Here is a 12667-nt window from a genome sequence, read left to right on the forward strand (position 1 = left end):
GTTTCTGGGCTGCAAGCGCACATGGCTGGCTTATGTTGAGCTTCTTGTCAGCCAACGCCCCCGAGTCCTTCTCCTCAGGGCTGCTTTCAGTCCATTCTCTGCCTGGCCTGTGTTTGTGCTTGAGGTGGGTAGATAAGGTACTTATTTTTCCCTGTTTTTATCTGAGCGCTGGTAGTCCTCTAATGGTTTCACACACTCCTGTTGGGAGCCTGTATGAATTATTTCCTCCAGAGCTGTCTAGGAAAGAATTCCAGAGCAGCAACAAGGAATATGTGATTTTGGAAACTGTTAGCAAAACTCCCTTATGAGTGCAGTGCTAAATAACAGCATGGTAGCTAGAGCAGGGCATTGCAGTGTGGTTCCTCATACCTGGCTGAGGCTAGCACAGGTATTAGTCACCAATGTTAACTTTGCAGTGAAGACATGCCTCCGAGAGAGGCCTTTCGGAATAGTGCCCTCCAGCCTGTGGCCTGCTTCTTATTCCCTCTGGGACTTTTGTCTTTGAGCACAACAGAGCTCATCACTGAAGCACAAAAACCAGAGAGGATTTGAGAGAAAACGATGAAAATGGTTAAAGGTGCTTGTTGCTAAAAAGCCCCTGAAGGTCCCGAAAGGCTGTGGCTCTGAAAAGGAGCCTGAAGAATGTTAAGGAGCCAGTGGCTCCCAAAAGGCTGCTGTTGGCAGAGCCAGGGTACTGGAAAATCACCACAGCCTAACACAGCTGAGCTGAAAATGGCAAAGGCTTAGAAAAGCTGATCTGAAGAAGAATTAATGTTACTAGAAGAAATACGGAGTGTTTACACATTCAAATAAACCAAGTCTTTCCTTTTTACTTATGCTTTTAGGCTCTTTCAGCAACAACAGCCAAAGGGTTCTGTTAAAATGGAGTGGTTTGAAGCTGCCTGGCTGTGCAAAGCTCGGACAATGTTGAAATACGCCTGTTTCTCTGTCCCAGACTGTGTAGAGCAAGCTTCACTTCTGTTCTCTAAGCACTGGGTGTGTGCTTGCATGCAGGGGCACAGTACGTTAATATGTTTAAAAGCAGTTCATGTCTTGTGGGAAACCTCAGAAAATACTGTCTGACAAAACAGCCCGTGTCTCAGATGCTCTGCTGCTGGGGATATTTCACTGAAGGTCATCTACCCTAACGCTTCGTTTTTATACCTGTTTGCGTCCTCCCTCCCTACGTACTACAGATGCAAATTGGCCTAGCATGAAGGATGACCAACAGCAACAAATATCTTCATAAAAACTACAATTTTGCACAAAGCATCTATTACACTGCACCCCCGTTAGAGTGATATATCCAAGGAAGGGCTTATGCCCTTATGTACAAGCATACCCAGTTTGGCTCCTGAAAAAGGCCATTGCTTTACTAAAGAGTGGCTTATCTGCCTGCCAGCACATCTTGCTTTTAAATATCCCTGTTTATGGCAAGAACATGCAAGATTCTATGATTCCTTGTAAAAATGGAAGGCCAGTAATTTTCCTGGTAATGTCTTTCATTTTCGCTTGTTGGCAAAATCAAGCCAATTATTCTCTGTAAATGTTGTTAAAGCTTTCTGGATTTACCGGAGAGATCCAAGAGCAGACCTCCCAAGTGAAATAACTTAGCTGTCATGGGAACGCCTTGGGCAGTAAGGCCTTGTTTCTGAACCCTTGTGCCATGAAAGCATAAGGATTGCAGGGAGTTGTGAGCACCTGCTGAAGCTGCTGGTGCACTCAAGGTGTTTATAAGGTTTCTGTCTTATAGTTTTCTCCAGTGAATAGCAAGAAAACTTTGTGCTGCAGTCTGAGGAAGGCACATGTGTGCTTTCTCATTCATTTTCACAAACCTTAGAACTGTATATCTTTGAGACCTCTCCTGCTGTGTTGGATTTTAGATGAAATTGCCAAGGGATTAAGAAAAGAGGAGATTTATAGGAGGGAGGAGGCAGCAAGGGCAGAGACACATATGGATCCAGGAGCATGGATAAAAATCTTTTCCATGTGATTTTGTACTAACAAAAAACAGGAGGCCACAATCTGAAATCCATGCAAGGAGCTGCTCATTTGGGTCTTTTAGTAATTCATTGCCTTTGCTTTTCATCTGTAGGTTGGATTGATGGTTTAGATGCTGTTAGGAGCTTTACCTCTGCCTCCAGATTACTTACCATACCAAGAAAGTGTAGAAATCTTAAATTTTGAAGCTTACAAATTGTGAAAGCTGAAATTTTGGAGTAAATAAAATGGTGTTGCAGAAGATAATGTGCTCCAGCTGTTTGGTTATTGTTTTTCCCTAAAAATTGAAGATTTTAGAGGATCTGTGGGAAATTTTATCCTGAGGATTTTGTTTCTAATCAAAGCACCCTGTGGGGGAGATGGAGCTGAAGTGACTTTTGGCATGTCAGTTCGATTGCTGCCATCTGTGTTTTAAAAATTAACAACAAAAATACATTTTGTTGGGCTACAGAGTCAAGAAATTTAAACTCCAGTCCTCAGCCCACAAAGGTGTGAGTCGCAGCTCCCTTAGAAATTGTTTTTGTTTGTTTTTGTTAGGATCTTGTCTCTTTAGTTGTGGAGGAAGAATCTCAGAAACGTGAGAAGAATTCAGGCGTCTGCTTCCCTGTTCCTGTCCCTCATCCTGTGATCCTGGAGATCGGCTGTGGCTCTGGAGCAATTGCTCTGAGTCTATTGTGCAAACTGCGACAGGTGAGATTTTTTCAGTGCTCGTGGTACAGTAGATGCCCGTGTTACTGGACAATCCCACTCTACTAGCCTTCACTGAGACTTCACAAACTTATTTAGTTTGATTGGGACTTCAGCAGCTAAGGTCTCTGACAGGCTCTATGAGTTGATACTGGGTAGAAGAGGAATATTTAGGAATTGCTCTCTCTTAGCTGTCTGCAAGGAGACATAGTCAGAATGAAAGGAGCAAATGTGCTCATTCTTCAGCTGTTGCAGCTCATTATCAATCACCTTAGCTTGAAGCACTGGTGGGCATTGGTTTAAGCTAATATCCTGGGCTGTGGACAAGAGGCATGGGCACATATTCTATTAATTTAATTTATGGGATAGTCATCTCTAAAAGTCACCTTGCTGTGAATTGAAAGATCTTGTCCCTAAAAGAATGAGGACTAAATGAAGGGGATTACCACAGAAGTGTCAGTAGTTGGGATCAATACGACAAGCATACATCACACTGCTACAACTGCCAAACCACTTTTTTGAGGTCTTTTGTTCCCTACTAACAACCCACACCCGCTGAACAGAGTGAAAAGAGCAGGAAGGGGACAGAGATCTGAGCGACCAAAGCCCTTCTTTCCCCTGATTATTGTGGCATGTAACATGCTTACTGAGATACTGTTTGTAAACAAAGAGAAATGAACCCAAGATTGCATGTAGTTAAGGGAAAAATATTCCTTTTTCCTCAGAATTGCATGCCAACCAGTTCCTTCTTGTGAACAAGGATTTCAGTGGCCAGTCCCTCCTCTTGTAGAAGTGCAAGAATTAGAGGTTGCTGCCTGCGTTCCTCCTCCCAGTGACCTGATAAAGTTAGTACTTGAGCTTCACAACTTCAAAGTATAATTACTCTAATTTCCTGAGCTGTACTTCATGCTCTTTTCCTTGCCTGTTAAGTTAAAGAGCGGTGTCAGTGTGTCCCTGTGACAGATAACAGGCCTTTTCCAGCTGACTGACACAAACTGCTGTGCCCAGAGAAATAAGGAGCCTTGACTGATTAGAGTTAGCGGTAGCCACACTGACAGCTAAGTGGAGTTTACGCTATGTGTGATCTCTTTAGTATTTGAGGCAGAATTTGGCACTAAGGTGTTGAGAAAACAACAGCAACTTTTCACTTATGGATTCAGCTATATCTGTCACCTTAAGGGTCAGCTTCATGTGTTTGGGTGCTAGTCTCAGGCTGTGAAATTAATCCCCCTAGGAACCATGGCTGATCACATCATCATCTCCTAATGCGAAGTAGTTTCTTTGAGCATGCTTTCTCTATGTAAATACTTGCCAACATCTGTGTTTACAAAACATGAAGCAAAGCAAAAAGAAGTCAGGCCTTTGCCTGCACTTTTCCCAAGGTGGAATGGAAGGTTAAATAAATCTCTAAGTGTATAGTCCTATCTCTTAATGTTACTGTGGTGGAGGACTCTCAAATACTTGATGCACAGTCAAGCACGTGCAGTCAGTACAGGCAGTGAATGTGGTGTAAGGACTGCAGTGGAGTAACTAGGCAAAAGGTGTCTGCGTAACAGATGGAAAATGCCAGACCCTCTGTCCAAGTGGTTCTGTTAATGCCAGGAGAGATTCCATCCACGTTAGAGAGGGGAAGCCTAGGACATGATCTTCCTTTAACCTGTGTCTAGCCCTGGCTAGCCAGAGTCTCGCACTACCAGGGGCTGTGAGCGTATCAGGTGATGTGAGTCAGTGTGACTCCATTGTTGTCAGCTGAGTTGGTGTGGTCAGAAGCCTGTCTATTTTGGTAGGCTGCTGGCACTGTTGCAGAGTGCCTTCTGTCATCTTAGTGGCCTTGCTAGAACTGACTTGTGATCCCATCAGTGCCCTGAGCTGCGTTCTTCATGAGCTGTTCCTTTTAGGAGCCAAGAGTGAACAGTCAATTGTCAAAAGTTCCTGTCTTGCATGGCCCTTTTGGCAGAGTGTGTGTGCTCAGGAACCTTTATGTTGTAATACTTGTTTGTTTGTTTGTTTTTTCTTTCCCAGAGCCAGGTGATAGCTGTGGATAAAGAGAAGGCTGCTGTGGATCTCACCAGGGAGAATGCACATAGGTACAAGCCCACATATTACCCATTTTTTGTAAACTATTGTTTGAGAACAACCAAGAGTCCTCATTATTTGAGCATGTGATTCATGTTTATCACCACTGGAAAAAAAGGGTATGTTTAGTTGTTTAAACTCCTGGAGTGTGTGAGAATTCAGGAAAAAATGCTTCTGTTTACTGGACTATTTTTTTCCTTTGACTTGTGAAAGTGCTTTGCAAAGACAGCAGCCTAAATAAAACAGTAGTACATAAATGCTGTCTGTCTTCCAAGGGTTTTCAAAGTGTTTAATGGTAACTACTTATCCCTTTCTATGAACTTGGGAAACTCAAGGTAGCAGGTAGTTAAGAATGTGTATGACACTGAGGAGGTTAAGCACAAGTATAGCCTGAACCTTTCTCTCTCTGGCTCCCTAAGTCATTACTGCTGTGCTTGTTTCTGTCGTTGCTCCTCCAGATATAAGCTTGCACACTCAGATAGCACCTGCTCTCTGCCGTGGTAGTGTGGTATCCCTCAGCATCTTCCCTGCAGTCTTGGGTTTGGTGAGAACGGTGCTGCTGGGCCCCATGCTGTGCACACCTGCGCAGTGGCTGGATGTTCAGAGCTGCTGAATCAAGCGTCTTGTGCCTGGTGTCAGAACAACTCTGTATCAGGTTGACCTTGTCCCTCATAGTGGCTCCACTTCCTCAGCTGGTTCTTTTTAACCCTGGTTGTTCTGGAATGTCACTCACATAGCGAGCACCGGAGCTAGAATCTCAGTATGTGTTTGAGTGTGGGATCCCAGTCTCTGTAGACATCATAAAAGGTATAGAGCTCTACTATGTATTCTTATCCTCAGAAAATGCTGGGCCCTATGCGTTCGTTAGAGCAGTCTCAGAAAGAATTCCTATTGCTACGTCTTATGGAGGCCAGCACAGCTGTGAGTCATAAGTGGTGCTCATTAACTGACATTTCTGCCCATATACCCCTTTTTCCCAGGCTGCTGCCAGCATTGTGACTACAGAGACAGGCTACTTCTGTTTCTGGCTGCACTAAGCTGCATCTCTTCACTTCTTGCAGCCCAGTCCCAGCTCTTACATGACTCTGAAGTGATGTGTAGGAACAAGCCTTCCCAAACTTGTCACCTCACGATTAATCTTTGCCTCCTAGCCCAGTTGTAGGGAATGGGGAGCAGAGATTTCCTTCTGATGTGCAAGTGTCAAACCAAATTCTGTTGCAATTTTCATACATGTAGTAAAAGCAGGCCAGATCTTTACCTCCTTGGTAGATTATTGCTCTGGCATCTGGGAAAAATCATCTTGCTTATTAACACTCTCTGATGGCTCAAGAGTGGCCGAGGGAGTGTAAATGCAATGCCAGAGAACCTCATATTTCTCCATGGATATTTTTGTTGCCTCCTTGTGATCTTGTCCATGGTGTGGTGCCCTGTAGCTCTTGGGAGAGGAGCCAGCAGGATAAGCCGTGTCACTGCTTGTCTGAAGCCAGCTTGGTTCCTGCTTTTTCAGAGCTCCCTTGTCACAGCTGTGTTCTCTAGATGCTTAGGTGAGTCTTGCTCTCACTAAATCAGTCCTAGTGCCAGATTGCATATGTGGGCACGCTGCAGACAGATGCAGGAATTCCTCCCTTTCTCGATGCCTGTGTATGCTGACAGGGCAGTACCATAGGCCCGGGGAATGGCATCTCCTGTGGGAGGCTTGGAGTCTTTCTGTCAGCAGATCTTGATCAGCCTTGTCTTTCTGACTTTGAAAAAGTGCTTCCTCTGACATTGCTCAAGTGTTTTCACAAAAGCCAGAGGCAGAAATGGTGAGAAGAGAGGTATTTTGATGTAGCTGAGGAATTAGAGGTTCTGTTCCCTCCTTGCTGTCTCATGCTCTCCCTTTCTGTGACTTCTATAGTTTCAGGCTGACACCAAGCACCAAGGCTACTTTCATACTGGCCTCTCTTTCCTGTCACAGGAGCATCAAGGGAACTTTGCTCACAACTCCTAAGGTTTAAGGGGATCACTGTCTCATCTGTTTTTGCCTGGCAGCAAACGTAGTCTGTAGCAAGCTGGGAGCAAGGGATGGATCATGCCAGGTTGTGACAGGCTGGAGCACCGTGCGGTGGCAGTCTGGCAGTCTCAAGGCTGTTCTACCTTGGATTAGTGCAGTGAGTCAGATCAGAATCTTGGCCAAGATTTCTCTCTAAGAAATACCAGTGTGTTTATAGACCTGTTTCTTAAAAATAGTGAGCCAGCATGCTTACTTGCTCACATGTCACAGGTAAGGGAGAGGTGTTTGTGTCTTCTGGTACCTTCAGGGGTTCTGCTGGTGTGAGCGCCCTGAGGCTGTCTAGCTGCAGATGAAAGGCACTGACTGGAACATGAGTTTCCTCTCCCTGCACAGAGATGTCAGGGGCAAGGAAGATAATGAGTTAGAAACTAGCATCTGAGAGATCCTAGTGTGCATTTTAAATACATTCTACTGTACAGTCTGTGCATGAGCTGTCCCTAAAGGAGTCCTTTTTCCTAGCTCTGCCTGGCTCAGGGGTTCTGCTGCACTGCATGTGCTGGCCTCCTGGTAGTGTACAGGAACATCTCATCACCTTAATGCTGGCATGTGAGATGAGATCCAGAGATACCTGGAAAATATGCTCAGATGGCAGAACACTGTTAAGATGTAGATTATCAAAGGGGCTGGAGAAAGAATGTGGCAAACGTGAGCGTGTTGTCTCCACTTACAGTAGCAGGGTTACATATTTGAAGCAGGTGATTTTGTTGAGTTTTTTTTTTTTTCTTTTCAGGGGTGGTGAGCTTAGCTGAGGGAGGCCTTGGAGATGTAGTTAATGTGCAGCAGGATGAGGGAGTGCTGCTGTATATATGGCAAGGGCTGATACATACAGGTTTTGGGTGCACAGGAGCTGTACCCAGATGCAGCAGGGTGAGGGAGTGCTGCTGTATATATGGCAACGGCTGATACATATAGGTTTTGGGTGCACAGGAGCTGTACCCAGGAATCAGCACGGGTGCACAGTGTGCTCTTTGCTTGGAATGTTGTTCACAGGGCAAAGAACTGATCCTAAACTTCCCTTGTGGCTTGAGAGGAATCCAGCTGCAGTCAGTGGGGTAGCGCATACGTGTATCAGATAAGAGGTGTGATATTTAATTGTCTGTTTATAGAATGTGCTGTTCATGAATCCACATAAAATCTTTCTTCTTTCTATTCTTGCATCTGAAATGTTACAGGCTGCAACTCCAGGACAGGATCCACATCCTTCACCATGATGTTTCGTATGGTACTCTTTTCATTCTCCTTTTTTACTTCAGTGGAGGGAGGCAGGTGTGAGAGACAGCCAAGGGACCCCTTTGGGATGCAGAGGTCGGGAGGGTGTTGAAGTTAATGGAGAAAAATGTCACTCAGAAGTGAGCCAGTGAAGCTTTTTCCTTCAGAGATTTCCAGGACAGTTGATCAGCTGAGAGAAGTCCCTGACTGCATCAGAAGGTGAATTGTTCCTGTTTTTAGGTGTCTAAAGGTTGTGTTTGAGCTGGTAGTCCAAGTGCTTTCTAGTGTTTCTAGAGAGAGGCAAATGTATACACACGGTTACTCATTCCATGCTGGTATGCATGCTTTAGATAAACATGTAGGTACCTGTCTCTCCATTAGTGTTAGAGGGAGGCCAGATATTTTGTTTAGATTAAATGTCCAGCCTTCTTCATCTGAAATTACGTGAGCCGAACCAGGGAAGGATACCTGTTGTCTTCCCCAGAGCCAGCTGAAACCAGTTAAAACTGCCATTTGGTGAGGCTCAGACAGTGAGGTGGATAAGTGGTCAGCTGTTTCTTAGCCAGGAGCTATGGAGCCAGGAGCTCCAGTGTTGTAGATTCATTAGTGCAAAATTTTATCAGAGAGAAGCAGAACCAAATACATGTGTGCGTGTGTGTCGGGAGGGACAGTTTCCTGGATAGGATTTTGACATTGAACTTATAGGGAAGGTTGCTATGGTTGAGAGTTGGTTGTGATTCTTTTTCTTTTCTAGGTTCTGCCGAGCAGCTGCTGCTTTTGGGCCCTGTAGACTTCATAGTCAGTAACCCCCCGTATGTCTTCCATGAAGACATGGCTTTCTTGGATGCAGAAATCCTCTGGTAATCAAATTGAGTTTTCTTCTCCTGTTCCTTGAAGCAAGATTTTCTGTCTGCTTCCTTATAGTACACACAATTGCACACAAAACATAGTGTAGGTGTGTTTCTATGGTATATAGTAATACAGTGTTACTTTGATACTGCTTGCAGGTCTGAAACAATATCAAAGTATGTTAAAGATTTCTAAAAATGGAAAAAGCACAGACTTTGAAATTAACAAGTTTCCAATCCAAAACTGTTCCAGAACATTTTTCCTGTTAGACCTTTTTTTTCCCCCCCCATAATTTGTGTGACTTTATGAAGAAGAAGCGTAAGTAATCCGAGCAGCTTTTTGTGATGGAAAGAAACTGGGGTAGACGTGCTGCAACCTATTCTCATCCCAATATTTGTCTTAAGCACACAAACATGAATAAACTCTTTTGGGATGTGGAACTACTTTGTGTGTGCTGGTTCTTGTTCAGGATTAGTTGTCATGCGTGTCAGGACAAAGTCAAGTGCAAGATGTGCACCAGAGCAGGTTCTGAAAGCTGAGCTTTCTACATCCTAATTTGCTCTGCTAGGTTAGAAGGCAGCACAGTCTGGCTGTTGGCACAGTTGAAATAAAGCAGGTGACCCTGTGCTATACGACCCTCTGCCTCCCTCTCCAGCTAGCACAGAGAGGACAGATCCACGTGTTTGAACTGTGTGACCCTGGCTGCAGTTGGCTCATAATTTTCAGGAAGAGTTCAGGGGATGTTTTCTGCTTGTGCTTCTCATGGAGTTTCTCAGTCTAGTGGTAGCTGCCTTCCTGCTCCCTGTATTTTACATAAAAGCTATGAGTGCTGGCACCTGCTGTAGGAATTCAGGTGAGTTAGGTGGACCTTTCTCCATGGAGTGTGGGGCAATGCCTCCTCAAGAGTGTGGTTCATGCCACATGAATGGCTGTTAACGTCTTCTTATTCCCACACTCCAGCTATGAGGACCTTGATGCACTAGATGGGGGAGATGATGGGATGAGAGTCATCAAAACGATTCTGGGTTTGGCTCCTTCTCTTCTGAAGGATTCTGGGTAAGCACGGTTATCTGTTTGAATTTCATGTCATTTGTTCATTCACTTCTATAACTTCTGTTTTCTTTTCATATGGGAAGGTACAGAGGGAAAATAGTTTGCAAAAATGTCTGCCCCTCCCTGCCGCATTTAGTAGTAGCAGTTTAAAAAATGACGTGTGTATAAGCAAAATTAGCTTGCAATTGGGTAATAAAGGGATGTGGGCCTTCCTTGACCAGTGGTGGTGTTTCATACTCATTAGTGAAGCGTAGATCTTTAAAGGTCAAAGCAGCAACAAAAAGAACACAAAAGAGAGCAGCAGAGACAGTGCAAAAAAGAAAAAAAAGGAAGCTTTCTAAGCAGAAAAACTGATAGAAAGAGAAGCAATACAGAACTCTGTGAGAATGGATGTAGATCTCTACTCCTTCCCGCCCTTTAATTAGGGGAAACTTGTTTATTGTGCCAGGGTACAATGCTGAATATCCCAGGAGAAAGAAGATCAGCCAGGAATAGTTTCTTAAATGTTATATTTCTCCATGGTTGGTACTCAAGACTGATTGTTCCTATTCCCTGTCGTGTGGGATCCATTTTGTGCTTAAAGATCAACATGCTGATCCCCAAAAGACTGTGGGCCAGGGCATTCACATATCCTGTTGGAAATTCCTGACATTTTACCAGCATAAGAGAGGTCATTGAAAAACTACTTTTTTGAGAAGAGGAAGAGGAATATTGAGAGGCATACTGCATGCAGAAGAATTGATTCCTTGTGCTTTGCATAACCACAAGAGCGGAAGATGCTCCTCAGAACATTCCAGCAACAGAGATTGGTCCCATGAGGTTGTTTGTTAGGATTATTTTTTTTCCTTTCCTTTTTTGCTTGTTATATAAGGTGGAGCCCTCATTGAGTAGTGGAAGTTTTTTAAGGTCAGGAATGAGATCCACACCCAGCTTGTAGTTTGGTGAATTTATAGGGAGTATTCAGTGTGGGAAATCTTAAGAATTCTCAGGAGAGGGTATGGTTGGGGCTTGGCCTCTGTTCTTTGCCTGTTAAACTTGTGTCTTGCTGTGCTGTCATGGGCTGTAGCCAGTTCCATCGCCTCCACGTGCCTGTAAGCTGGGGTGGTTCTACCTTGTTCCAGGAGGGGAGACTTGGAAATGGGCTGGTGGCATAAGGCCTGGCTGCAGCAGAGATGGAAGCAGCCCTGCAGTATCCAGGCCTAGCCCTGGGCACTAGCTGAGGTTGTCGGATTAGTTCCCTTATCGCTGCTGCACTCAGTCCGTTGTACAGTCCTGGATGCAGGACTGTATGGTCTGAATGATGGTGGTGTTTTCAAACTGATTTATGGAGACATTTACTATGGGAAAATGTGTGTACTCACTTGTGCTTTGTGACTCTCACGACGGGGCCTTAATGACAACCACAAAGAAAAACTTCATGCTCCCAGTCCAGTGCTCGGTGTTCTTGCATTTGCATCCTGAAATTTCTGAGGCCTTAAGTTTTTGGGGACCTCAAAAAGACAGAGCTGGCAGTATCTCTATATAAGGTTCAAAAGGGATCCTTACATCTGGGTACAAGAGTTTAACTGCTCACACAGAGGAGTACCGTGAGAATTCCCCCAAGATCAACATTTTCTCCCTCTGACAGAAGCAATTGGGATCTACATCTTAAATGGACAGCTATGATTTAGTTTAGGATTATTGGACTGCAGCGTGCTGACCACCTCGTTTTCTGCACTGATAGGAATCATCCAGAAAGAAAGACCTTTATGTTTATCAGTTTAGCAACCTAAATGTGTGCATCTACCCACTTACTGCTCCCAAATGTGTCCTTTCAGGAGTGTGTTTCTGGAAGTTGATCCCAGACACCCAAATATGGTGGAGAACTGGCTACAGGCACACCCCCATTTACTACTCATCCTCCGTGCCATTCACAAGGACTTCTGTGGCAAGTAAGTCTGTTTTACCTTCAGATATTTGCTTCAGATATAGGTCTGTGTCCTTTGTAGATTAGGTCCCTGCACCCTGATATATTGAATGAACTCAGCCAAAGAAAGTTCACAGCTGAAACCAATCTTTAACAAGCTAGAGGCTCCCTTCAAGTATCTCAACCTTCTAATATCCTGACATAGTCTGGCAAGTGTTTCTGAGTCAGAAATTCTGATGCAGGTAAGCATTTGTGATGGGATGGCTAGGTTTGGTCAGATTATTGACATTGGAAAATTGCTGCGTAGGATGGAGTTAGAGGAATGTTCTCCCCAGCAAGACTTAAACCTCTGATCATTGTTTTTGCCACAGGCCTAGGTTTCTGCACATCCAAAAACAAAGCAGATGACAACTGTACCAGAAATAACTCTTCTTGCATGTGCTTTTTGCTGGTGACCCCTGCTGGACAGCTTGTTGAAAGTTCTGCGTGGCAAAAGTAATCTCCACTTCATTCCCCAGTGCATTGAACTCTCTATGCAGTGGCAGACCCCCTCGTTTCCTGATAACAGACTTCATCCGGTGATGCAAGAGTTCAAAAAAAAATGTTTCACCTTCCTTGGGGAACTGTATGCAACTTTTTAGTTTGCTCTGCTAAAGTGACTCATTAATCTCAGGACCCAATATGGTAGAGTTCACAACTCCAGATATTTCATTGCTGTGGTCGCAGATTTCAAAGAAATACATTAAAAATAAAACTTCTCAACATGTCAGATCGCCCATTTGACCTAGAAGGAATTTCATTTTTTCTTTCGCCTTGAGATGCGTAGAATGTGA

General features: G+C 44.3%; 1 protein-coding gene across 1 annotated transcript; it reads left to right on the forward strand.

Annotated features, from left to right (window-relative positions):
- Positions 1-2538: 2538 nt before the first annotated feature.
- On the forward strand, positions 2539-12242 carry HEMK1 (HemK methyltransferase family member 1; the record flags this gene model as incomplete). The annotated part of the gene is made up of 7 exons (XM_010082328.1): positions 2539-2691; positions 4711-4775; positions 7990-8039; positions 8781-8886; positions 9836-9931; positions 11746-11859; positions 12206-12242. Coding segments are annotated over 7 exons (621 nt in total), but the record flags the coding sequence as incomplete, so codon positions are not given.
- Between the last annotated feature and the right edge of the window lie 425 nt (positions 12243-12667).

Source organism: Pterocles gutturalis, unplaced genomic scaffold (assembly GCF_000699245.1).
Source record: "Pterocles gutturalis isolate BGI_N339 unplaced genomic scaffold, ASM69924v1 scaffold19399, whole genome shotgun sequence".
In the NCBI taxonomy this organism is placed as follows: domain Eukaryota; kingdom Metazoa; phylum Chordata; class Aves; order Pterocliformes; family Pteroclidae; genus Pterocles; species Pterocles gutturalis.